General features: G+C 39.8%; 1 protein-coding gene across 2 annotated transcripts; it reads left to right on the forward strand.

Moving 5' to 3' along the window:
- Positions 1-839: 839 nt before the first annotated feature.
- stat4 (signal transducer and activator of transcription 4) lies at positions 840-26,774 on the forward strand. 2 transcript variants are annotated; one of them, XM_037789783.1, is made up of 24 exons: positions 840-974; positions 1,148-1,276; positions 2,693-2,828; positions 8,021-8,119; positions 9,556-9,648; positions 9,746-9,824; positions 9,991-10,082; positions 10,266-10,417; positions 11,010-11,168; positions 12,072-12,164; positions 12,305-12,364; positions 12,526-12,546; positions 13,337-13,430; positions 13,712-13,756; positions 14,479-14,562; positions 14,652-14,750; positions 21,930-22,065; positions 22,385-22,437; positions 22,637-22,731; positions 25,020-25,156; positions 25,320-25,511; positions 25,644-25,689; positions 25,946-26,051; positions 26,328-26,774. In XM_037789783.1, the coding sequence occupies exons 1-24, from the start codon at positions 931-933 to the stop codon at positions 26,349-26,351; spliced, it is 2,268 nt and encodes a 755-aa protein (XP_037645711.1). In that variant the 5' UTR covers positions 840-930; the 3' UTR covers positions 26,352-26,774. The 2 variants fall into 2 exon arrangements, with proteins under 2 accessions (XP_037645711.1, XP_037645712.1); XM_037789784.1 differs by having other exon boundaries at positions 13,340-13,430.
- The last annotated feature ends 942 nt before the right edge of the window (positions 26,775-27,716 follow it).

Genomic DNA, 27,716 nt, shown 5'->3' on the forward strand with positions numbered 1-27,716 from the left:
TTTCCTTTCATACTAGTATACCAGTATCTTCACTCTAGCTCTAAAACTGAGCCCGCTACAACCTCTGAAATACAGAATAGCAGGTTAATCTAACCATTTGACAGTACCTTCGCGGCCCACTAGGTGGCGCTCTGAGGCCCACCAGTGGGTCCCGGCCCAGTGGTTGAGAATAGCTGCATTAGATCATCATTAATGTTTGATGAGGCTTATCAGACACATCACATTCAGACTCTGGTGGGGGTGGCACTTGTGGGGGTGGCCACAGATTCTAGGGGTGGCCTGTGCCCATCACACCTTTTTTACCTTATTTATTAGAAGGAACTTTTGTGGTAAGGACCAAACTTTCTTCCAGTAAATATCACCAAACAAAATCACTGTTTTATTCAAGTGTTCCAGTGACAGTGAGCCAGCATGCACGACAGTATGGGCCCCTGAAATCAAAGCAGCTAAATAGAATTCAGCCATCATTATTTGTATTATTTACTTCTGTTTTTCCTAATGTAACAAGTCAACATTTCATCCGAGAAAAATTCCTATTTAGCAGCACCTCGTGATTTGTATTTCATTAGGCTGCCCTGACAATTCATTCATGAATCAAGTGTCATCGTCTGTCAGTTTGAATCCTGTTGATCCTCTTTTTGTTTGTGTTTTTGCTGACGACAGTCTCACGTTTCTTGTGACGCCGTATTACCGGTAAAATGTTACCTTATTCCTCCCTCACCACACACAAAAATGTTGTGTGTGCGTGTGTGTGTGTGTGTGTGTGTGTGTGTGTGTGTGTGTGTGTGTGTGTGTGTGTGTGTGCGTGTGTGCGTGTGTGCGTGTAGTGTTTGTATGGGCGGGTTTCCTGATAATGAGTACAGCCTCTGACTAAATTAGGTCGCTTCCTGAACACTAAAAAACGAAAGCCAGAGAGAGAAACAAGTGCACATGGTGAAGGAGACTGACGGGAAAGCAGCGCAGAAACAGCACAGGTAACAAATATGCAAAAAAATAGCTCTGAAGTAGGCTACCAAACTAATTATTACAATAATATAATGTAGGCTATATCTATAATAAATTATAAAATAAAAAAAGAGGATACTTTATTTACTTTTGATTTCTCTCCCTGTGTGTGTGTGTGTGTGTGTGTGTGTGTGTGTGTCAGCATGAGCCAGTGGAAGCAGATTCAGCAGCTGGAGATCAGACTCCTGGAACATGTGGACTACCTGTATGATGACAACTTCCCCATGGACATCCGACAGGGTCTGTCCAACTGGATCGAGTCTCAGGATTGGTGAGTCCTGCTCCCTGTGTGTAGTAGGCTATGTGTGTCTTCTTTTTACACACAAAAAAAATGCAACTATCTTTTCATCTTAAAACATCACATCACGTAAATTACAGAAAATAAAGCACATTTTAGTGTATTAGTGTGGAAGCAGATTTCAGAAACAGAGATAGCTCAAAAGATGGACAAAAAACACTGAGGGTAGCCCATAAGTACAATTTCAGCTCTTTGTTTTGGTTTTACAGCCTTTACCGTCATCAACCTCGTTGCTATAGTCTGAGTGGAAAAAACTGTGATAAACCCATTATAGAGAATCAGAATCAGAAATACTTTATTGGGGCGTTACAGTTGCTCTTGTATAAACATGAGAAATGTAAGAAAATAGAAATAAAGGAGAATGTAAGATGTAAATTATGTACATAATGCTACAATATTAACAAAATATATGTAAAGAAATGTAAGTACTAAAATTAAAAATAAGAAAATGAGAATATAAAAAATATGAAATATGTAAATATTTACATATATACTTTTCAGCACCAAACAGCTAAAGAGACATGTTTTTGACAGTAGCAGGTGGAAAACAAAGCAGAGCTGAAAGAGAGTGAAAAGGACTTACATTCATGCAATATTGCCCTCTGCACACTATGTGCTAGTATGTTAGTGTATGTATATGCAAGCATCTGCGCCAAACACCTGCACATGTTCGCAGGCTTGTAGAAACATGTCAGGCTTCATTAATCATCACAGAACTGGATTCAGTTGACTAGCACCTTTCATGATCTCTCCGTAATGAAGTTATACGTATTCACACAGTTGCCTTTTAGCAGCCCTTAGTTGCTACTTGTACTGTATGTGAAGTTGTATTTTAAACCTGCAGTAGGAAGAATATTTTTGGCATCATTAGGCAAAAATTCCATAATAACCTTTCAGCATATTGTAACTCAAGTGATCTGAGAGAAAACTAGACTTCTGCACCTCATCATGGCTCTGTTTTCAGCCTTTTAAAAAATCTAGCCCGTGACGGGAGACTTTGGCCAATCACAGGTCATTTCATAGAGAGAGCGTTCCTATTGGCTGTTCATTCAACAGAGGCAGCTGTCAATCACTCACCAACTCCGATCAAACGTTCAAACTAGGCAGTGCTGATCAAATATGAATCCATATTGTGTTGTGTAATGCCTATTTCTTGCCTCAAATGTTCTCAGAAACATCTTGTAGTGTACTGTTTAGCTGTAAAATGAGAAAGATTGCATCGGCTGGTGGGCGGTGCTTGGTATTTCCTCAACTGATCTCAACATGACACATACACATAGTTGCTTTATTGGGTGTATTTTTCTGTTTAACAATGATTATATCAGCTGTCTTCTTCTTCATGAGTTTTGCTGTGAATCTCCTAAACGTCACACACTGTCTTTTTTTCAGGGACATAGCCGCTAACGATGAGTCAATGGCGGCGGCGCTGTTCACCAACCTACTGTCCCAGTTGGATAGGGTGCGTTCACAGGAACAGAACTTCCTACAAAGACACAACATGAAAATAATACAACAGCAGCTACAGGTGTGTTACCCTCCTCTCATGCTTTCAAGCTCTACTTACTATGTCATATTCATTACACACTCCATTTTCAACAGGGACTTTATTTTCTGTTGTTTTTCAGCACACTGATTGATTCTAACCAACGTTTTTAAAGTCGCTTTACTACAGCAACATTTGTACAACACAATCATTTGTTTACATCCTAGTTTGTATTATACTCTATACTGCAATTGTCCCACTGGGGGCAATCAGATACTTGTGAAATCTAAACTTTATAGACTGACATGCTCATACAGTACTTCATGAATGTCTTCAACAACTTTCACTATAATGTGCACTATATAAGAAGCCCATTTCTGCCAGTGTGATAAAAAAAAAAACATCCTATAAGTCACTTTATATCTCATAATAATGACTTAGTATTTCAAATTAATGACTTAGTATCTCATAATAATGCCTTAGTTCCTCATAATAATGACTTAGTATCACAAATTAATGACTTAGTATCTCATAATAATGCCTTAGTATCTCATAATAATGCCTTAGTATCTCATAATGTTGCCTTAATATCTCATAATAATGCCTTAGTATCTCATTATAATGACTTAGTATCTCATAATGACTTAGTATCTCATAATAATGCCTTAGTATCTCATAATGTTGCCTTAATATCTCATAATAATGCCTTAGTATCTCATTATAATGACTTAGTATCTCATAATGACTTAGTATCTCATAATAATGCCTTAGTATCTCATAATGACTTAGTGTCACAAAATAATGACTTAGTATCTCATAATAATCACTTAGTATTGCAAAATAATCAATTAGTATCTCAAATTAATGAGAAACTCTCTCAAAATAATGACTTAGTATCTCATAATAATGACTTAGTATCACAAAATAATGACTTAGTATCACAAAATAATGACTTAGTATCTCATGATAATGACTTAGTATCTCATAATGTTGACCTAGTATATCATGATAATGACTTAGTATCTCATAAAATTGACCTAGTATATCATGATAATGACTTAGTATCTCATAATATTGACCTAGTATATCATGATAATGACTTAGTATCTCATAAAATTGACCTAGTATATCATGATAATGACTTAGTATCGCAAAATAATAAGAAATGTTTTTAAAATAATGACTTAGTATCTCAAATTAATGAGAAACATTCTCAAAATAATGAATAGTATATCATAATAATGACTTAGTATCGCAAAATAATGACTTAGTATCTCAAAATAATGACCTAGTATCTCATAATATTGACCTAGTATATCATGATAATGACTTAGTATCTCATAATATTGACCTAGTATATCATGATAATGACTTAGTATCTCATAATATTGACCTAGTATATCATGATAATGACTTAGTATCGCAAAATAATAAGAAATGTTTTTAAAATAATGACTTAGTATCTCAAATTAATGAGAAACATTCTCAAAATAATGAATAGTACATCATAATAATGACTTAGTATCGCAAAATAATGACTTAGTATCTCAAAATAATGACCTAGTATCTCATAATATTGACCTAGTATATCATGATAATGACTTAGTATCGCAAAATAATAAGAAATGTTTTTAAAATAATGACTTAGTATCTCAAAATAATAAGAAACTTTCTCAAAATAATGACAAACTTTTATCAAAATAATGACTTAGTATCGCAAAATAATGAGAAACTCATTATTATACAATAATCATTATCTTAAGAAACAAGCACATTATTTTAGAAAGCTTCTCATTATTTTGAGGTGCCGAGTCATTATTTTAGTTTGTCATAATAATGACTTACAGGATATGTTTTTCATCACATTGGTGGAAATGAGGCTTCCATAGCTTTCTCATATAGTGCAAATTATATAGTGGAAGTTATTTTAAGACATTCATAAAGTACTGTATGAGCATGTGAAATGAATGTATCTGATTGCCTCCATCACATATTAGCATCAAAGAGTAAACAAAGGAAGTGCTTAAGCAATAACAATATTGGTATCAAAACTGTGTTCGAAAGATATGACTGTACAGTGGATCCTTTTACTTACATTTTGTTGTTGACATGTATCATAACAAAGGAAGTAGGAGGGAAGAACCTCTCTCGCTAAACAACTGGTGAGACTTCGGTCTCAACTGATCTGTGTGGGGGAATCCCAATGTGGTTCTTTAAAAATCACTTTATAAAGTTTGAGGTCACGAAATGGGAGGCAGGCATAAGGTACAGCGTGGAGAAAGAGCATGGTTAAAAGCATGAAATAAAACAATTTAGAGGATAATAGACAGAACAAGGAACAAGTACATTACAGTCTTCAGTTTGGTTATTTTCTTCATCATCATAACAAAATAGAACATTTCTAATTTCGGGTGACATGTTAACTTACCTGAAAAAAAATGTGACCAAACTTGTTTTTACATAAATCGCCCTGCACTTGCTATGTACTATCACTCCCAATAAAAAAAAAAGTTGCATGCTTCATGGTGGAATTAAGATTCAACCACAGACCAACGATACTCATCATTTGCAGCAAGCTAATTCAAAACATTTGCGATTAGGAGAAGTAGTTTTTTGGTCTATGGTGTATGTGTGTTGGAGGTGAAAGGGAAGTCAAATAAAAAGTCACTGTGAATGTATAACTAGTTTCTATTTTTGTGTTGTTTTTCTGCGTTACCTGAGAACAGAGACAGTTTCTAGTGTTCAGTGACTCAAATGTCAAATGGCGAGAAGAAAAGGCCACGCAAGTATTGATATGACTTTTTGGCGTTTTACACAAACTTAAAGACAGTTGATTCTTTCACAAATGATGCACTTACTGCTTGCTAAAACAGAAAAAAAGACTTCCCTTGCCACTTTCTTTTATATTCTGGAGGTAATATCTCGGTGAGAGTGCACAGTTTGGTCCAGGGGCTTTGCAGGATGTTGTGGTCAGAGCTCACCAATGTCATGAGCCTCAGCACACACGTTATTCTGGAAAAGACGTATACCTTTGCAGAACCAACCCACAATGGCTCATGCTGCTGTTTCCTGTGTGTCTGCATGTGTGTACTGTATGTGTCAAAGCCAACCCTTCTCAGAGGAAGCAGTTACTCCTGTGCGGTGAGGGTGCTCTAGGGTTGTTGTGTGATGTGTGAGGGAAGTTTGTATCATCGATTCAAACCATAGGCATGTTTGAATCTCTCTTTCATTTGATAGTCTTATCATCCACATTCAAGCAGAATCTTGCTTAGGAAAACCCCTGTGGTACACACAAAGTGATGCGTTTAACACTTTGACCTTTCGCTTACCCTTACTTTGATGTTTGTCAGAAATCCAAGACAATGTCAGCAGCACACTGCTGGTTTGCCTGACAAGTGATCTCTGCAATGTTTCCAGAATACTTGTTTTGCTAAATAACGCAGCTCAGTTAAAAAGAGAAGTGAGCTCGAGAACGGCAGCTTCCAAATGCTAGAAACACGAAACCAAACTAATCTGCTGCTTGCCAATGCTAAATGGCATCCGTGTTACTGTAATGAGAGTGTGTAGGTGTGTGTTGGTGCATCCTCGAGCATCATTCTGGCAATGATGCTGATGCATGAAAACTTAGTCACACCTGGAGGCGAGACAAAAAGTTTCCTCTTCCCACAGCAGAATGTTTTGTACTTTTCTAAGTAGGCTTTTGAATGATGCTGATGAGCAAAATAACACAAGCAGAACATGAGAATCATGTGGTGATGTATAGAAGCAGCGGTGGAGGCAGGAGTGTGGCTGTGGGAAAGTTTGTGGCTGCTCCATATTTTAGATGTACTGAATGAACATAAAGCACTGCTATTCTAGTTTTTATTTGGAAAAAAAGTCCTGTACTGTAAGCTTAGTCTAAGCTACGTAGGCCACATGGAACCTTTTTATAGATACAGCAGTGAACCAGGTATTGTTGATGTATGAAACAGAACAAATTTTCTTATATATATTTTTATTTCTCCATCGATTTTCACATAAAGGGCAGTTTAGTCACAGAATGTGAAAACTCTCTCTGGAGACAGGCTTAGGAGAATAACCCTGATGATGTCATAGTGATGTCATCAGGGTTACTCGGCTTGGGTTTGGAGATTTGTAACGGGGGACAGACTGTGTTGTGTAGACAGACTGGGAGCAAAGAGTTTAACAGACGTGGGTATTTACCAAGGATGTATTATAAGTATAAGTATTCAGTCCAATGAGAACTGCTCGCTTGGCATATACGCCAAAAAAAGTTTTCTAGCTTCCTGGTTTACTTCCAGGGTATGCGGCCCACTGAATATGCGCAGTAGCCTTTCTCCCCCTGGCCCTGCCAGCGAGTTCCCGCTCAGCCCATAGACTTTACATTGTCATGACATCAGCGATATTTAAATCGCTTTTCTCGGCTCGAGGAAAGTTTTACAAATATAAAACCTCAATGGATCGAAAATTCATAATAGAAATAGCCATAATTGACCTCGTTTGCAGTTGGAGGTGTCCTGTCAACAGTTTTACACGTCTCTTTTACAATGGTGGTCTATGGGGAAAATGCTTTTTGGGCCGCAGGGGGATTGTTTTAGAGCTTGGAGCTCTAAACGTAAGGACATCTCTGTTTAAATTTGGACTATTCTTTTTAAAATCTGTCTCATGTCCCCCAACTTTATAGAAGTGCATCAGTAAATTGCTGTTGTATCCCTTTAAAACAATCTATTCTATTTTTAAAAGAAAAAAAAATTCAAGTAGCTGCAAAGTACTTCTTTAGGAAATGTGTTTCCGTTATGAGGATCACACCCTCGAGATTCCAATGATCATTACAGTTACAGGCTAAAACGCCCTTGGAATAATCTGGATGTACTCCAAGTATCTGTGCACACCTTTGGCATCATGCCTCCTATTTACAATGTCATTATGAAGTAATGTCCTTCTATCTCTTGCCAGAGTTATTCCAATAAAAACCTCATGTGTCTGAGAAGACCCGTGATGACAAATCGATACAGTATTTCCCACTCAGGGGGTTTGTTGTTCTGGATGACACTATGGAAACTAAACCAGAAATGTAAAACTAATAATGCTGTTGTTTCTTTTATGGCTTTTGTACATTTATATGCTAACATTAATGAAATCCAAGTGCGTGGGTGTTTTTGTAACCTTGAATATTCTGTGTGTGTGTGTGTGTGTGTGTGTGTGTGTGTGTGCGTGTGTGTGTGGCCCCACAGGTGAAATACATGACAAACCCTGCTGCCATGGCCAGGGTTATCTCCACCTGCCTGAGGGAAGAGCGTCGCATCCTCTCCAGCGCCTGCATGCAGGAACAGGTTTGTCTCATTCATTGACTCGCTCAGAGGGAAAGTCCCTCTGGTTCTTTAATAACAGATGCTGCTGGGAAATCAAAGCTGCTACCAGGAAAACAGTACTGTATAATATAGTACACTCCCACATTCCCAACCGCTTCACTTTAGTCCCATGAAACAAGGCAGCATGGCAACAATAATTATTTTATACTACAGTTTTCATGTAGTGATATTCCAGGGAAGCTGCTGCAAGGATGATGTACAACAAAACTATTAATGATGTGTATTTATTTGCTACATTTTGTTTTACAAAGTTAAGGATGCAATTTTTAAGTCAAGTCTGATGTTGCCTTACACATAAAAGAATGATCCCGGTCACTTCCACACAGTGAGGCATACAGCTTATTAATTAAACACTGGTATTAGACCGGTACTCGGTATCGGCCGATACCCAAAGCGTAAGCTTGGTATCGGGACTGAAAAAGTTGGATTGGTGCATCCCTTATTTGTGGTAACTTCTCTATTGTTGGCTTTCTAATAAAAAAATCTAATGAAGTAGTTTACAAAAAATTGGTGATCCCCTGACTTTTCATTCAAAGTTGAAGTTAGTTGTAGTTTTTTATGATCTGCCAGATTCTGCATTCACATGTAGAATCTGTAGGCAACCGGGACCTGATTTTGGTAATGGGAGCATTCTGGTTTCCGTTTGTAGTGACAAACCACATTAGAGCAGGCTTTGGTTGAATGCAGGTAAACAGTCTGTGTGGAGAGCAAAAGAGGCAGAACGAGTTGCAATCTCTGAACCCATCGGCTATCGTCTGATGATGATTTAGCGTTTTATTGGTTTAAAACTAGCACTCTTGTAAAGTGACTACTTGTGAAACAACCCGGTCGTAGATGTCGTCTGTCAACTCCAACTCCAGTCTTGCATCTCAAGTTGCTAATCGGACTGTAAACAATGAGCAGCGCACGTAAAAAGAAGTCTTGGCCCAGATATCACTGGCTACACTGGAACCCCAGAAATATAGCCCCCTGGCTTGCCCCTATAGGCTTATCTGTCATCAGGCTGATAGCAGATGGGATCTGAGATTGATGATCTGCAAAACTCATGACATTCCCATCAGCCTCAGCTCACTTTATGTTTACTGCCAATTAAAAATGTGGCCATGTTAGCATGCTGACATTAACATTCAGTTGAAAGCACCATTGTGCCTGAGTATAGCGTCACAGAGCTTCTAGCATGGCTGTAGACTCTTGTTTCATATTTTTGTATTTGTGCACAATGGTTGTCATCAGGTGTGTTCTGGCAGCAGTGTGAAATCCGTATTAAATTAGATATGCTATCATAATTCCTAGATCAAAAGAATAAATCTTACAAATTGGAGTCTATGATTGATCTGCATCTTTCAAGTAAATTAATAGAAAAGAAAAAGGTGACTAAAAAGAGTATTTTCCAACAGGGTCCACTGGAGAAATCATTGCAGAACTCTGTGGCCTTAGAGAGGCAGAAGAACATGGACAACAGAGTTGGAATCATCAGGGGCAGCGTGCAGGTAAACACACAGACGTTTCAGTGAATATCAAAACAAAGACATTACTACATTTCATCCAGTTAAATGAACTTTAAAAACTATGTCTGTCTGCGTCTAGTTGATGGACCAGGCCGTGAAATTCATCGAGGACATGCAGGATGACTTTGATTTCCGCTACAAGACTCTACAGTCTCGAGGTGTGTGCCCTGTTAGATGATGTGCACACATGTTGTGAAAAAAAAGTGTTATTTCTTACCACTGTGAAAAAGAACCACGCATCCTGCAACACACAAGAATATGTTCAAACTATATATTTGTGGTTGTGTGTGTGTGTGTGTGTGTGTGTGTGCGTGCGTGTGTCAGAATCTTCAGATACTCGACAGAACCCTGAGGTAATGAAACAGGAAGTAACAAGACTGCAGGAAATGCTCAACAGGCTCGACTTTAAAAGGAAGGTAGGCATTTGTATCATCCTGCAAAGCTTTGACATGTGAAGGATGAAGGAATTTGACCAAAATGTCTCCAAATATATAAGTGACAAAGATGCCAACACCTCACTAGTGTAGAAATAAAGACTTGTTGCATCATATAATTTACAGTCCATAAACCATCACACCTGTTTTTCACACCTTTGATAGGAGATCTTGTCAAAGATGGATGTTGTGATCAAGGAGATTGATGACCTGATGACGTCTCAGCTCAACCCTGAGCTGCAGGACTGGAAGCGCCGGCAGCAGATCGCCGCCATCGGTGGTCCGCTGCTCACCGGCCTGGACCAGCTGCAGAGTTGGTAATGAGTTGAATGTTTACTGAAATCATTACTTCAATGTCAGTGTTTATTCTGGTAAAGTTACGTGATTAAACATGCACTGTTGTGCATTATAAGAACATTAAAGGAGCAATATGTAACACTGACAGCTAGCGTTTAAAATGGGTACTGCAGTCTCCCCTCGGCCACTCCTCCCCAGACTCGAAGCTCACGCGGGGTTGCCAGGTTGAGGACACTGAACCTACGCGATTGCAAGACGAGCGCAACATTATACTTTGCCGGGTCAAAACATAAAAAGAATGGCTTGAGATAAACCTAATAATATGACGCATGTTTCCTTAATCTCTGATGACATGTTTTCATGTTATGATTTAATAGCCTACAGTAAATATATTACATATTGGTCCTTTAAAGCCTCATATGTTCCTAATACATTTTTGGCTTGAGAGCTGGGTCAAACTCTGCTCTGTTGTTACGTCCAGTTGTTTACAGTGTGAATTCTCTCCAGCAGTGGATAAACTTAGATCAGCACAACATATTATCTGAAGGTCATGTATATGAAATAAACTCTGTTCCTTTCCCTCTCATTCTCCTCTCACCTGACCCCTCTCAGGTTTACTCTGACAGCCCAGAGTCTCTTCCAGATCAAGCGTCAGCTGGACAAGCTGGTGGAGCTGGTGGTGAAGGTCACCTACGAAAGCGACCCAATCCCTCTGCAGAAACCACAGATGGAGGAGCGAATCAAATACCTCATCTATCACCTCATCAAGAGGTACTCTCAACACCACACAACACAACATCAGATACCACCAAAAGTATGTACATGCACTTAAAAATGTAATACCATGCAACGTAATGCAGAGGTACTTTCTCTTTTTAGTGTTCCTACACCTTTCTTTTATTAATTAAGTGTCTTGATCATGACTACTGTACTCTGATGTACAACCATTTTTATTTAGCATTTTTGTGAGTTATAGGCAATTAAAGCTGCAGCGGGTAGAAATGGAGCAAATATGATTAGAAAAGTTATTTTTATAAAACGGTCACTATATCCTAACAGCAGTGCATGAGACAGGTAATCTGAAAAAAAGCATGTGCCTCTGTGTCCTCCGGTGTCCTAATGGCATCTGCAAGATTTCACAGACCGGAGGAAAACAACCAATCAGAGCCAAGCTTGAGCCTTGCCGTCTCTGAGCAGCTGTCAATCACTCGCAAACTCCGATCAAATTGTCAAACTAGACAGCGCTGATCAAATATGAATCAATATTCTGTTACTGTTATGCCTATTTCTCTCCTCAAATGTTTTCAGAAACATCTTGTAGTGTACTGTTTAGCTGTAAAATGAGAAAGTTTAGTGACCCGGCTGCCATGTTGAGATCAGTTGAGGAAATACCAAGCACCGCTCATCAGCCAGAGCAAACTTTCGCATTTTACAGCTGCACATTACACTACAACACATACTGATTGTACATGGAAGGTGAGAGAAAGCTGACACGTATGAACGACTTCCTCCTGTACTTGCAGCTCTGACAATACATTACACAATATAGCAAGGTGCTAAATACAGCACCGACACAACCAACCGTTGGCTTGACTGCCCTACAGGCATGAGCTGTCAAATGAAATGAACATGATGAAAACTGTGTAAATCATATGAGGCGTGGTTTGTTCTCAGTTCATTTGTGGTGGAGAAGCAGCCATGCATGCCCACGCATCCACAGAAACCCCTCATCATCAAGACCGGAGTACAATTCACCACCAAAGTCAGGTATCATTATGTGACTTTTTTTTTTTATTATTTTGATGATTTTTTTTTCTGTTTATCTCTCACTCAACCTCAGTCTTTAGTTAAATAATTAATAGTAATGTTGGTTGAGAATTTAATTTTTTTTCTTGATTTCTCCCCAGACTCCTGGTTAAACTTCCAGAGGTGGATTATCAGCTGAAAGTGAAAACAATATTTGACAAGTGAGATTTTTATGTTAAAATATTTGTGACTGGTTTGCACTTCCAGGCCAAGAAAAATGATTGAATATACAGTATGTGTATATAACTATAAATTATTCTCTCTATCTGTCTGCAATATAAAAGTCTAACCCTAATCTTTCTATATCTGTGTGTGTCTCTAGGGACCTCCCCCCTGGCAGAGTGTGAGTACAAACAACCTCAAGATAGGACGTAATGCTGATGTTTAATTTTAACACAGATGAAAGCAGTGTAGCAGTAAGTTATCAGATTTGAAGAGCAGTGGCCTACAGACACGTTTTCATACTGCGGTCCGTAACTGCAAACGTTATACAGCATCACTTTACTGCTTCGGGAAATGGTTTCATTCCAAAATGCTACATATCAGTTTAGAGGAAAGTGTTACCTATGAAATTAACATTGTAATACAGTTTTATTTCTTTCAGCTCATTTTGTTTTGGTCTTTCAAAATATAAAAAAAAAAAAAAAAAGCTTTTTTCCACATTTAAGTATTTTACTGTAACTGAATATTTAACTGGAGAGAGTCATCGCTCCTGGAGCACAAGTTGTTCAAATTCTACAGCTGGGGTTTGTTAGTTGTTCCAGTAATCTGAAATCAAGTTTTTTCCTTGATAGTTAAAGAAGGTTTTGAGATTTGTATTTTGAAACTATACACCAAAAGAATATTTTTAAATTGTAAGTGCTCAGAAAATGAATTCACATTTCAGATTGAGCAGCTAGGGATGCACCGATACCGATACCGGATCGGATATCGGGCCGATACTGACTCAAATAGCTGGATTTGGTAACGGTGCCAATGGGTCTTAATTGAATTATTAATTAAACACTGGTATCGGATCGGTGCATCACTATCAGCAGCTACAGTTGTTTGTATCATCTAAAAGCCGTCAGCATAACGATATACTGTTGACAAATCCATGAGGCTTCTTTGTTTTACCTTCTTTTTCTCCTCAGAAGTCGTCAGTTTTTCATTCTGACCAACAACACTAAAGTTATGGACATTGAGGACTACTCAAACGGCTGCCTCTCAGTGGAGTTTAGACACCTCGTAAGACAACCCCTTTACTTTCTGATTTTATTCATGCTTCTGTGTCATTTATTATCAGAAAATATCAACACCTGGGGGACTACATATAACCAGTCTAACTTTATGAAAAATGTATTGTATTAGCTCCATGAGTTCATACTTAAATGTTCTCAGTAGCTATAATACAGTATCAGTAGACTAAATCCAGTTTCACTCACATTTGGATATGGTGTAATACAGTAACCACTTTGTCTAAGTGGTGATTTGTTTTCTTTTACTGACATTGAGTTTGTATCTTACAGCAGCTGAAAGAGAAGAAATATATCAACGGCACAAAGGGGAACGAGGTAAGAAATGCAGATGAGTTGACCATTAAAGGGACCGTTCACCCAAAAATCAAAAATACACATTTGTCCTCTTACCTGTAGTGCTATTTATCAATCTACATTGTTTTGGTGTGAGTCGCCAGGTGCTGGAGATATCAGCCGTAGAGTTGTCAGCCTTCTCTCCAATATAATTGAACTAGATGGCACTCGGCTTGTGGTGCTCAAAGCACCAACAAAAATACATTTGAAAAACTCAACAGCGATGTCTCTAGAAATCATGACCTGGTTACTCAAGATGATCAAAAGACCTTGTTGTGAGCGGTTTCATGTAGGAACTATTTTCTTTCTGCCGAACAACACCCGACAACCGTATCACAGCACAGAAGGAAGCGTGCATCTTCTCATGGACGAGAGGCTCGTGCTCGTGACAGCACGAGATGTAAACATTAATGGCGTCCTCCTCGGCTGAGCTGTGACTTTATCTAGCTTTATTTTAGGGTGAACTGTCCCTTTAATGCACCAGCAAAGTGGTCTTTTAACACCATTGCTGAATACCTATGCTACTGTAACGTGTTCATTGTGTTTGTGCATTCTTTTCTGATTAAAAATAAGTAAAAGTTTCAAATGTCATTACTTTTATTTTTCTAAAATCGTTGTACCGAATGAGCCTCATAATTCAAATTCATAATGCAGTGCTAAGAGGGATGGACTCTTAGATGGATCTGTGTTTGTGTGCTTTGCAGGGTCTCCTATCTGTGACAGAGGAACTTCACTCTCTCAGTTTTGAGGCTTGCTTCACAGTGCAGGGCCTCACCATCGATCTGGAGGTCAGAACAAGCAGTGTGGATTTGACTTGATGTTTGGATTTCTATTGTTGATGTTGTAACTTACTCATTGTGTATGTGAATCCTTCCAGACGTGTTCTCTGCCCCTGGTGGTCATCTCCAACGTGAGCCAGCTGCCTGGAGGCTGGGCGTCCGTCATGTGGTATAACCTTCTGACTGATGAGCCGAGGGTGAGATGACACACTGTTTTTAAATGTTTTTAAAAATGGAAAGTGATATGATATGATCATTTTAGAGGATGTAGTTTGTGGTGCAGTTGAATTGTATTGCCTTATATTAAAGATGCAGTCGGTAACTTTAAGCAAATATGATAAAAAGTTATTTTTATAAAACTGTCACTCTATCCTGACAGTAGTGCATGAAACAGATAATCCTCATGTTCATCTGTGTCCTCCTAGTGCTCCTAATGGCATTTGCAAGATTTCACCACGAGAAAGTTTGTGACTCGCCCGCCATGTTGAAAACAGTCGAACCAAAATCAAGCCCCGCCCCCACCGGCCGGAGCAAACTTTCTCATTTTACAGCTAAACAGTCCAATAAAATATGTTTCTGACACCACATGAGGCAAGAAATTGGCATTACAGTAACAGAATATTGATTCATATTTGAGCAGCGCTCCCTATTTTGACACTTTGATCGTAGTTCACGAGTTTTGCAAACAGTGATTGACAGCCGCTGTAGAGACTCCTCGGTTCTGATTGGTTGTTTTCATTTGGGCAGGGTGAAATCTTGCAAATGCCATCAGGAGCACTAAAAGGACGCAGAGGAACAGGATTTTTATTCACTCTCTGTCTCTACTGGCACCACTGTCAGGATATAGTAATAGTTTTATAAAAATAACTTTTCATCATGTAGGGGTTCTACTTTAGTAGGTTTTGGTTATTAGCAAATTAATTAATAAATAATAATAGAATTATTAATATTAATAAAGATTATCAATAAACATCAATAATAAACGGGGCACCACCCTGGAATCAGGGACCAATGACCAAAACGTTAATATAGTCTCATTATATATGCTAAACTATCAATTTGGAACGTTGATTAATAATTAAATTAATAACTATAACCAAAATAGATAGTAAAGGTTGAAGGATATCGGAGTTCTTGACATAGCAGAGGTTGGCATTATTCACTCTTGTGCAACATTAAACAGACCAGCATGTATATTCCACAAACATTTATTTACAAGATAATAAAGGTTCAAAACACAATATTAATCTAACTAAATAACTAAACTAAACAAACCAAACAAAGTGTGTGTGTGTGTGTGTGTGTGTGTGTGTGTGTGTGTGAGAGAGAGAGAGGGGGGGGGAAACAAGATGGGTTCTTGTCTCAAAATGTCTGTATGGCCTACAAACAAAATGGCGGGCACTGTAAAACTACAAAGATGGCTGAATCAAAGATGGCGGAATCAAAGATGGCGGAATCGAAGATGGCGGAATCAAAGATGGCCATCAGCATGTCACCACATGACCTCTTTGTTCTTCTGAGAAGAAGGACAGAGAGGGGGGTGATGTGGGGTTAAGATTATCTGAAGCTGTATGTTTATGTTTAACTAATTCACAGTTTCTGTATGTGATCTTAATGTGTGTTAGATATGCAGTGGGTTAGAAAAGATGGTTAGTTGCATGCAAGACCTTGTCTATGTGAAGCATAAACTAAACACATCAGATGTGGCGAAGCCAGTTACCCAGATATCAAATACAGATAAATCAACACAGTCAAACTCAATGAATAACATTAAACCAAATCAATACAAGTACTTTCTAGAAATCAAAGTTGGACAGTCTTGCTCAGCCCTGTGCGATTGCTAATGCTAAGGCCCAGTACGTTACCAATCCATGGAAGAAAAGGGTTTGTGATTCCATTTGTTGAAGTTGTGGTTCCAAGTCAAAGAGGTCGTCTTTGCTGTTAGTTTGGTGCTAACTTCTTTGCTTGATAGCTTGAAGTTAGCTGGCGGAAAGGGCAGAGCACTCGCGTCGTCTGCCGTTTGGTTCCTTGTGGCTATGTCTGTTTCCTAACAGACCATAGATCAGAAGCAGAACTGTTTTGCAAGTTCTGGACTTGAGAGCCGTTCACCTCAACCAGGTCAGCCTGGGTTGAGGAGATGAAGAGCAGAGAGAGCGCAGCAGCTCACCTCTCACACGTCAGGAGAGATGAGCAGATGAGAAGAAAGAGCTGTGGGTCACCTCCAGCAGCTGGTCAGCTTGTGTCAGGAGGTGAAGAGCAAAGAGTCGAAAGAGGAGGAACAAAGGACATTCCTCTGGTTTTGTTCTGTGTGAATTTCACACCTCTGGGTGAAATGTTACTGTAGCCAATGAGGACTGAGATGAGTCCTGTGGTCAAGGATCAGGTTACTGAGGTCATGAGGTCACTTGAAACCAGCCAGATGCTGGGTCCCTACATCCCCCCATTTGGTCTTTAAGATGTGTAACATCCTTCAAGAGCAAATCAGAAGGTTGAACAGTTCACAGATCCTTGGAAACAACCTGGAGGTTGTTAAATCCATGATTGAAAAAGTTCATTCAACAGTTCATTCCATTTTCTAACGTCTGGGCAGTTCATTAACCAATTGGGCATTGGTTAAGACTATCTATCCTGGCTAAGCAAGAGCAGTCCCTAAGTTACAAATAAAACCAGATAACAAAAACAATAGCATTGTATAAAATACCTAACTATGTTTCTCTGTTATTTATAAGGTTAGTGAAGAACAGGAATGTTAGAGGTGTTAAGTTGTTAAGGTGAGAGGCGGAGTGTCACCTAAAACAATGCGGACAGGTGTATGACTGTTTTTGTACAGTCATAATGTGGTGTCCTAAGCTAGTGTGTGCACTAGTGATCTCTAAACAAGATACTACTAAGGAGTTGGTCCAAGTGTACTTGTAAAGTTGGACAGTGGTGTCTGAGTTGAGTTTTTGCTGTTGCTAACAAACTCAAGTTTTCCCTAGTATCTGCAAAAGAGGAAAGGAAAATTAAGGCACCATTATCTAGCGTCAGTCTCACTGTTAGCTAGGTGTTAGCTAGTACCGTGGGAAGGTAGCTCTGGATCTCTCGTGCTTACCTCGTGGCTCAGGGCTGTAACGCTCCAGGTAGCCAGAGGCAGAGAGGCACTCAGAGTAGCTATCACTGTATGCTAGATTATGTCCATGTTCTGAACCTTGTTCAGAGTCTGAAATGTGGTCAGAGATGCTGTGGTCATCGTCAGACCGGTCACGCCAATTCTGGGACAGAATTTCAGCATATGGCTTTCTAACACTTCTGTTGTGTGAATGCCTATCTCTATGCAAATGGGGAACATGGCGGTTACGCTCAGTGTCCTTATGCCGCCTCTTCTGACCCCCCTTCGACCTGTTGTGAAGGTGGGCTTTTGAGGTGGCAGATCTGCTTGACACGTCAGTGTTTGAGCTGGTGGGCTCAGTTAATTTGCCCCCCCTTTTGGAAATGACCAGAGTTTCCCAAGCTATCTGTGTCATCTTCCTTATCTCACACAGTGAGGGGTTACCCTCCTGCGTCCTCAGTACGACCTGAGTGCGTACACAGGGATGCAGATTCTGCAGAAACAAGGACTTGAAGAAGGCGTTTTCTTCTAAGCCTGGCGCATTCTTACCTTGGAAGTATGCATGCCTTAAACGTTTATAGTAATCTCTAGGATTCTCACTACGTGAATGTTTAATTTGAAGGGCTGCAAACATCGCTGAGGTCTCGTCAGCTGTGGAAGAGAATTCTTCTATCAGTGCATGACGAAGCTTACCATAGTCATTTCTGACACTGAGAGGTTGTGACTGTATAAACTTGTGCACAGCTTTAGAGCTGGTTTTCCACACAAGTTTAACCTTCTCCCTTTGGGTGGCGTGTGTTAAGTCAATTAGATTGTGATCTAACTCCTTAAAATAGTCATCAATGTGTTGATCACAGTTGCCTGGATCAAAACATTCAATGTCCTTAGCTATGAATTCCAGCACTTCATGGCGGGGAGTCCTTTCTGCTGAAGGCAAGACTAAATTAGCATTACAATGCACTGGTGCATCACATGCTAATGTCCTCTCTGGCTGAGGAGCAGAGGCTGGACCGCTGTCATCACCCTTGTGACAGAGTGGAAAGGAGGCTGAGCAGGCTGAACTTTTGGAGGGAGGAGCACAGAGGATGGTGTCATTTCTCTGTGGCTGAGAAGAACATGTGGCAGGATATCTTCTTGAAGATAAACTACATGTGTCTTCACTGTCCGTTTCAGAACAATAAGTAGTCAGGTAGCTGTTCACTCTTTCTCTCAGCGGAGGTTGAGGATCTGACTTTATTCCCAAAGACTTTAAGTCGGTTGGACATCTTTCACTTCTGAGTGGAGAGGGAGTTAACCTCTCATCACGTGAGGAAAGCGAATCTGAGTAACCAGAATCACAGTGACTGACAGACTGTGGTGGGGAAAGACATTCTAGTCTAAGCCCTAACAATTTCTCTTTGTATTGAAAAAGAGCTAACTCTGCTGAATGCAGGTCTTCTAAGTAACGCATGGCTTTCTTATCAGCTGTCTGAACTTCATGGAGGAGACTAGCACTTTGCGTTCTTAGGTTATCTACCTCTTTTTCCAGGGCTGTTTTACTCTGAATGGCAAGACTGGTCTGCCTGTGGAAAATCAGAAGCAAGCATTTTAACAATGAATCTTTGGATGCGGTCTGCGCATCACACCTGTCTGTGAGGAGCGATTCCACTTCTTTCCTGCACTCACTGAAACTCAACCTGCTGATGAGTTCAGGGCAGCCAGGGTTTAGGCTCTGTGCCAGGGAAGAAATAAAAAGCTCAACACAGGGGTTATCCATTGTTAAACCTGGAATGGAGGGTGAAACTAAACAGGATGTCTAGTACAAAACAAAACAATGTTGTTGGCTATGGTGTTGCGTTGGCAGACACCTTGGTGTAGTTTGGGAGGTACACTAGCCTAACAACAATACACTGGCATACACTATGGGGGGTAGCTCCCTGTGGAGTAGCTCCTGTGGAGGAGGGGACCAACTAGTGACTCTAGTGGGCATCAAACAAAAGGCCAGTAAAGTAAACAAGGTTTACAAAAGAAGTTTGCTTACACACAACATGCACTAACTGAAATGCATGGCAGTAACAGTTGTGATGATGTTTCTTAAAGGTGACTCAAGCTGGACACGTGGAAGTAACAGCTAGGTGCAAACTTATATCACAGGGCTGTTTAGCACACTGTGGCTCTTATCTTAACTCAGGCTGTGGAATGCTTGGCAGTTACACAGCAGGGTACAAGCTCTCTATGTTACACAGGGCCGGTGGCACACTGTGTCATTAAAGGAACACTTAGATTAACAGCAAAATATGACAACTAGACTAGATTGCATTGAATACGTGGTATTCGAATGCTGAACCAAAATTCTCTCAAGTTCTACAGCGTAGGTCAACTTGAATTAGCAGCAAAAGCAAATTATTAACATTAACACTATAAAGGCTTAAAGTGTTAATACTCAAAATCTCTCAAATAAACAATTCTAACCACAATATACTTGTTTAAAAGTACAGCTGGACTTCTACTCCTGTGGAAGACTAGTGGTGTAGAATGTAAACACTTTTGGTTTGTTTAGAAGTGGAATATGAAATTTTTGTTTTTGACCAAAAATTATGCTGAAAATTAATATTGCACAATTATGAACATTTGCCAACAAGAATACTATGCCTCACACGGGGCACCATTATGTAGGGGTTCTACTTTAGTAGGTTTTGGTTATTAGCAAATTAATTAATAAATAATAATAGAATTATTAATATTAATAAAGATTATCAATAAACATCAATAATAAACGGGGCACCACCCTGGAATCAGGGACCAATGACCAAAACGTTAATATAGTCTCATTATATATGCTAAACTATCAATTTGGAACGTTGATTAATAATTAAATTAATAACTATAACCAAAATAGATAGTAAAGGTTGAAGGATATCGGAGTTCTTGACATAGCAGAGGTTGGCATTATTCACTCTTGTGCAACATTAAACAGACCAGCATGTATATTCCACAAACATTTATTTACAAGATAATAAAGGTTCAAAACACAATATTAATCTAACTAAATAACTAAACTAAACAAACCAAACAAAGTGTGTGTGTGTGTGTGTGTGTGTGTGTGTGTGTGAGAGAGAGAGAGGGGGGGGGAAACAAGATGGGTTCTTGTCTCAAAATGTCTGTATGGCCTACAAACAAAATGGCGGGCACTGTAAAACTACAAAGATGGCTGAATCAAAGATGGCGGAATCAAAGATGGCGGAATCGAAGATGGCGGAATCAAAGATGGCCATCAGCATGTCACCACATGACCTCTTTGTTCTTCTGAGAAGAAGGACAGAGAGGGGGGTGATGTGGGGTTAAGATTATCTGAAGCTGTATGTTTATGTTTAACTAATTCACAGTTTCTGTATGTGATCTTAATGTGTGTTAGATATGCAGTGGGTTAGAAAAGATGGTTAGTTGCATGCAAGACCTTGTCTATGTGAAGCATAAACTAAACACATCAGATGTGGCGAAGCCAGTTACCCAGATATCAAATACAGATAAATCAACACAGTCAAACTCAATGAATAACATTAAACCAAATCAATACAAGTACTTTCTAGAAATCAAAGTTGGACAGTCTTGCTCAGCCCTGTGCGATTGCTAATGCTAAGGCCCAGTACGTTACCAATCCATGGAAGAAAAGGGTTTGTGATTCCATTTGTTGAAGTTGTGGTTCCAAGTCAAAGAGGTCGTCTTTGCTGTTAGTTTGGTGCTAACTTCTTTGCTTGATAGCTTGAAGTTAGCTGGCGGAAAGGGCAGAGCACTCGCGTCGTCTGCCGTTTGGTTCCTTGTGGCTATGTCTGTTTCCTAACAGACCATAGATCAGAAGCAGAACTGTTTTGCAAGTTCTGGACTTGAGAGCCGTTCACCTCAACCAGGTCAGCCTGGGTTGAGGAGATGAAGAGCAGAGAGAGCGCAGCAGCTCACCTCTCACACGTCAGGAGAGATGAGCAGATGAGAAGAAAGAGCTGTGGGTCACCTCCAGCAGCTGGTCAGCTTGTGTCAGGAGGTGAAGAGCAAAGAGTCGAAAGAGGAGGAACAAAGGACATTCCTCTGGTTTTGTTCTGTGTGAATTTCACACCTCTGGGTGAAATGTTACTGTAGCCAATGAGGACTGAGATGAGTCCTGTGGTCAAGGATCAGGTTACTGAGGTCATGAGGTCACTTGAAACCAGCCAGATGCTGGGTCCCTACAATCATATTTGCTCAAAGTTACCGACTGCAGCTTCAAGAGATGTTTTCACATCCTCACTTCCCTCCTCTTTCCTATAATCCACAGAACTTGGCATTCTTTGGGAACCCACCTCGGGCCACCTGGAGCCAGCTCTCGGAGGTCCTCAGCTGGCAGTTCTCCACCTTTGCTGGTCAAGGCCTCAACAAGGAGCAGCTCACCATGCTGGGAGAAAAGCTCCTTGGTATGTTTGCCCTTTAGCTTTCAAACTACATGGTGACAGTAGATTTTGGGATGACTGAAACAAAAGATAACATGTTTGATGTGGTGGCGTTAAACAACTTTTTTCACCTGGAGACTGACACTCGATTCAGACCACATGGGTAAATGTTGGCATGATAGCTGATAGTCTTTGGAGGCTGGCGTATGAATAGAAGGCATGAGTTTGGTACTATTCTCAGGGGCATTTCAACAGGACCCATAGCTGCTGACTTGGAACTGCCAAGCCACTGGGTGTTGGGTTCTTCGGTGCAGCCATTTATGTTATTTGCTGTATGTTGTAGGTCATCATGCCTCCTGTAGCGACTATCAAGTGTCCTGGTCGAAGTTTTCGAAGGTGAGTGTTCAATAATATGCACCACAAAGTACCATGTGGTCTCCTCCCCAATATGGTTGTGCCATCTAGTGGCCAGTGAGAAAGCATGTTCTGTGCCCAATACTGGATTGTTGGTCTTTTTCCATTTTATATCTACATTACATATCTAATGTTGTGTTTAAATGTCAAAAAATACTCATTGTGTTGTACATTCTTCAAGGAGAATATTCCAGGAAAGCCCTTCAGTTTCTGGATGTGGTTGGACTCCATCCTGGATCTCATCAAGAAGCACTTGCTGCCAGTCTGGAATGAGAAGTAAGCCACTTGTTATATGTCTCGCCCCACCTCACTGTCCACCCCACCGCAACTGTCCCAACAGATCTCTGCTATGCAGTAGGACCGCTCCTCTTGATGTCACTATGATTCCCTGGATAAGAGTAGTCTGTATTGAGGCACTGGATTCACACTCATGCACCTCAACAACGTTCTGACCAGATGTGGGAGCAGGCGTTCGTGTTTCGCTACGCTAAGACCGTTCCTGTCCAAAAAACTGTTAAAAAGATGATGTTTGTCCATCATTCGCTCCACTACCTGCCATTGTGAGAAAGCCTTAAGGAGTAGTTTGACATTTTTGGAAATATGCCAATTTTTTTTCATTTACCGAGAGCTAGATGAGACGATCGATATGACTCATGTTGGTATGCCAAACAGGAAGCTACAGCGAAGCTCAGCTTTGTTCGCAGGTTACAAAATCCGCCAGCCAACACCTTGCTACTTACAAGGTCATCTCTTGTTTTTTTCCGTTGTTTTCGCTGTGAGGTTGCCAGGCAACCAGCATAAACTCCAGGCAGTTGGTCAAGAATTAGTCTGACAATGTAATGCAAAATGTAACGTGCTGGCCGGTTTTCTCACTGACTGTCTTGCTGGTTTCTGGTCAGTGTCAAACAAAGAAACTCCACCCGTATCCCATTACATTGGTTTACACAACATTTATTGAACTATACGTCTTGTAGTGAGACAATTTTAATTGTGAAGCATCTTGTTGAATTGTCTTGTATCTCACTCAGTTGATTAGTCACTATATTTAGCCGCATGCAGTTTTTGTTCAGTTATTGTCGGACTAGTTCTATTCTGTCGAACTGCAGCAAAAAATAGTAGCAGCATTTCAGACCTGCAGAAGTTGACAAGTCAATGTATCCTGCCACAGACAGAGAAAGTCACGTAATAATCAGAAACTATTAGTCTACAAAATGCAGGTTTAAAGGACCAATATGTAATATATTTACTATAATAAATCATAAAATGGCCATGATATGTCATCAGAGATTAAGGAAACATGCTAAATTGAAATACTGGCTACTCCGACAACAATGCCAGTATGTTCTCCTTTGAAATTTCAATTCCGTTTACACCCCGTTGCCACATATGAAACAAATTGGCAAACAAACACGGCCTTCTGCAGTCATTGAAGCAAGCAAACAAACCGGATCAACAGAGATAACATAACATTAGATTCTACCCAACCTGAAAAGCCTGTGGTCCGTGTGCAGCTGGGTTATCAAGGCAGCGAGTATTTGAGACACACAGCCAGTGAAGTGATGCGGTCGTGTCTAGAAGGAAACCCTCAAATTGCGGAAACGTGCGATGCTGTCAGTCACACCGGAGGAGCGGACGGGCCATGGCTCCAATGTTTAGAATTTGGACTGCTGTTACCCATTTTAAACGCTAGCTGTCAGTGCTACATATTGCTCTTTTAAAATGTAAAAACTCAAAACACACTCACAAATAGAGTGCTCCAGGGATGACGTATTTTTGTAGACCAACCAGGAAGTTAGCATCGCCCTGGTTCCCTCGACAAAAAGCCAATGGGATTTTTCCAATAGGTTTTGGATTATTGCAGAAAATAAGCTCTGTGGCAAACAAATGTTTATGATACTTATGATATTTCCGCAAGATAATCTCCACTAATGAACACCACTTTTATGATTTTTGAAGCGTGAATGAAATCGCCAGAAGTAAAAAGCTAACATTAGGCTATAAACAAACTACACCTCAGACAAATGAGCGCGAGTATAAACACAACGAGGCTGTAAAGTAGAACGAGTCGGCGTGATGATGTTTAGTAGTCTCATTTAGACACTTGTTAGCAGCCACTTTTTTAAGACACATAAAGGCTTAAATTCATGAGCTGGGTATTTATTGATGTATTTTATATCGTAGAACAAAACTTTAAAATCTCTTCAGCTTGTGTTAACCACAGACCTTATTTCAGGCATCTGACTAAAAACCAATTAAAAAAACCCACTGACTTCCAGACAAGGGAACCAGAAGTGGTAAAATGCTAACTCATTTCTGGGTTCTAGGACTCATTCCTGTAGCAGCTATGGAAAAAAAACCACTAACTGTAACATTCTTGCACAAGTGTAGAAAAAGCTACGTTCTTTGCCTTTTCTCTGATTCGTTTGATAAGCTTCAGTTGTACATAATCGGTGGTGCAAAAGACAAAAAGCTACGCAACTTAACCACAATGGACGTTACTGTAAAAAAGTAAGTAGAATGTTGATAGAAAAAGCAGGAAAAAGTATTTTTTCTCTCTGTTGCAGCTATATCATGGGCTTTGTGAGTAAAGAGATGGAGCGTACTCTGTTAAAGGACAGAAATCCAGGCACATTCCTCTTACGCTTCAGTGAGAGCCACCTCGGAGGAATCACTTTCACCTGGGTGGAGCACCACGACAATGGTGAGGAAAACCCCGTGCATTTGGCTCATAAAAGTATATTTTTACGTACTATTTGGCCAAGGTCATATAAGTTATGTAAGTCAAATTACATATTTTAGGTGGGTTTCTTGTCTGTTGTTTTTACTTGATCTTGTGCCCTCTTAACAGTGACTTTTTACAACAGGAGACGTGAAGTTCAACTCTGTGGAGCCATACACTAAAAACCGGCTCAGCGCTCTCCCGTTTGCCGACATCATACGAGACTACAAAGTGATCTCAGACGGGGTTGTCCCAGAGAACCCGCTCAAGTTCCTTTTCCCAGACATCCCCAAAGACGAGGCCTTCGGACGGCTTTACAACAGTCAGCCGAGCAAAGGCAAGAGTGCAAAACCATTTCTTCATTTACAGTTCATGATTCTTTATCAGTGCTTGTTTTGAATTTTTGTTGACTGGCTAGATTGTAGGCTGCAACCCTAATCTCTCTCTCGTATCTCTGTTAAATATCCAGTCCATCCATACATACCATCTACCCTGATCCCCATCTCGGAATTGCGGTGAGTTCGTTTGAAGACTACATGAGACCCCTACTCAACTTACTTTGTATTAGTTTTAATTTTTTAGTAAGCTTTCGTATCATAAATGTTACCCCGACATTTAATCATCAGACCAAAGATGGGGAATAGATGTTGATTATGGCACATTGCTTGTGCTGTCAATGACAGCACATTGAGAAAAAATATCTAGAAAATACTACGTAACAGAGGAAGCATTCCCTTCATTTGTATTATCTCCCTTTCTCTGTTTTCCCAGCTCTCATGCAAGCACCACATCACTTCCTTGTCAGTCTCCTGAGCCACCAATGACTCCCGGGGAGTTTGACATGCTCAGCGAGGAACTATGCTTTGACATCGACACCGTAAGTTTGCATTCTTTGCCATTTGGTGGACTGCACCAATTCTGTTCTAAAATAAATGCTTGCAATATTATTATTTTTTTTATTTTTATGCTAACGCTGTTGTGCCAATGATATATGATGAGATGATATAGTATTACTATATTAGCATTATTATGTTGATATTCATATTTTTCCGCATTAGCAAAAGTCTGCTACTAATGTCATTTTTCTTTTGGTTTTATAGATGAGTCCTCTATATGTTCCGCTGCTTATGTTGTTCTCCTTTTTGTTTTACAGATGAGCTCCCCGTATTCAGAGTAAAGCCAGATATGAAACATGCCACATTTTTCTCAAAGGTCACTCGAATCATTTCCAACAGAGTTTTCCTACTGTCCTGATACCAGTCTCCGATCTACATCTTTGTTATCATGAGTCTGCTGTGTTTAAAGAGGTTTTGTAGTTAAACTAGATTAATTGCTTCATTGCTGTTGTTAATTGCTTTTTTTATATATTCATAACTGTTCTAAAACTCTGTTTCTATTGTCAGTCTGTGACAACTTGGTTTTGAGTTATATTTGACTGATTTTCTATAAGGCCTATATTGTATATAAAAAAATGTAAACATGTTTATTTTGTCTGCAATGTACCATATTGAAATTAGCTTGCTTCTTTATTTCTGTATCAGTGGCACCACTGTCTCTTTTGCCTAGTTTGCCTGTGTTGTATTATACACACTCACTCACATCATTGAGTCATTGAGTCATTTAAGGTTAGCATCTCCTGCCACCTATAGCCCATGATGAGTCATGGCAAGGGCTACAGAGTATAGAGCTTTTATTTTGGAAGCAGCCGGAAGGGTAGCATCTGCATCTGACTGCTACTTGATGCATGCTCTTACAGCATTTATCGAGAATCACCTGATTCCCGGAGATTCACAATGGTCTTGAGGGTGGCAGGATGTGTCATCTTTTTTTTTTTTTGCTTTAAGGAAGTAAACCGGTTTAGGTCAGGTGTGTGTATTTCCATTCAGAAGCACAACTACCACTCACCATGAACTTTTTGTCGAGACGTAAACGTGATAGGCCTACACAGATTGGATCTTTGTAATCTCAGATCAAGCTGATATTATTATTTTTATGTGTGAACCACTGAGAACATCCAGTCCCCACTTTCATACATTTGGTAAACATTGTGCAGAACCTGACAATAAGATGCATTTCAACCCAACAAACCTGCAATCAAAGCCACCCAATAGGGATAGACTGAGTGGGTTCTGCACCTTTGGCTTAATACAACCATGACCTTTGACCCCACCATAGACTGAGGCCCCACCTGACACCCATCCAAGGATGGTGGTGATGAGAGAAAAAAGCTCATGAGGTCTAAATCAGTAATAGGGACATCAAAAACACAAATTCAAAGGAGAAAAAAAAATAAATAAAAGGTAATTCATCTTTAAAGATCATGGAGGATACTGTGAGGGCATAATATTCAATGTTCATAATGGGGAAATGGTTACTTGTCGCCTCCTTGAGATTGACATTTCTGTTTATGTGTGCATTAATCAACCAAGATATAAAGTCAAATTTAGATGTGCTGGTAGGTGGATGTTTTTTAAACTTTGGACAGTGTCAGGCTAGCAGTTTCCCCCTGCCTCCAGTCTTTATGCTAAGCTAAACTAATTGT

The sequence above is a fragment of the Sebastes umbrosus genome, chromosome 13, assembly GCF_015220745.1.
Source record: "Sebastes umbrosus isolate fSebUmb1 chromosome 13, fSebUmb1.pri, whole genome shotgun sequence".
NCBI classification, from domain to species: domain Eukaryota; kingdom Metazoa; phylum Chordata; class Actinopteri; order Perciformes; family Sebastidae; genus Sebastes; species Sebastes umbrosus.

Excerpts from the sequence above, each read along its gene's own strand:
- stat4 (XM_037789783.1), top strand. The coding sequence starts at position 931 with ATGGTGAAGGAGACTGACGGGAAAGCAGCGCAGAAACAGCACAG. Across the intron at positions 10,083-10,265 it reads GGCTCGACTTTAAAAGGAAG|GAGATCTTGTCAAAGATGGA; the intron begins GTAGGCATTTGT and ends CACCTTTGATAG. Across the intron at positions 12,165-12,304 it reads CAATTCACCACCAAAGTCAG|ACTCCTGGTTAAACTTCCAG; the intron begins GTATCATTATGT and ends ATTTCTCCCCAG.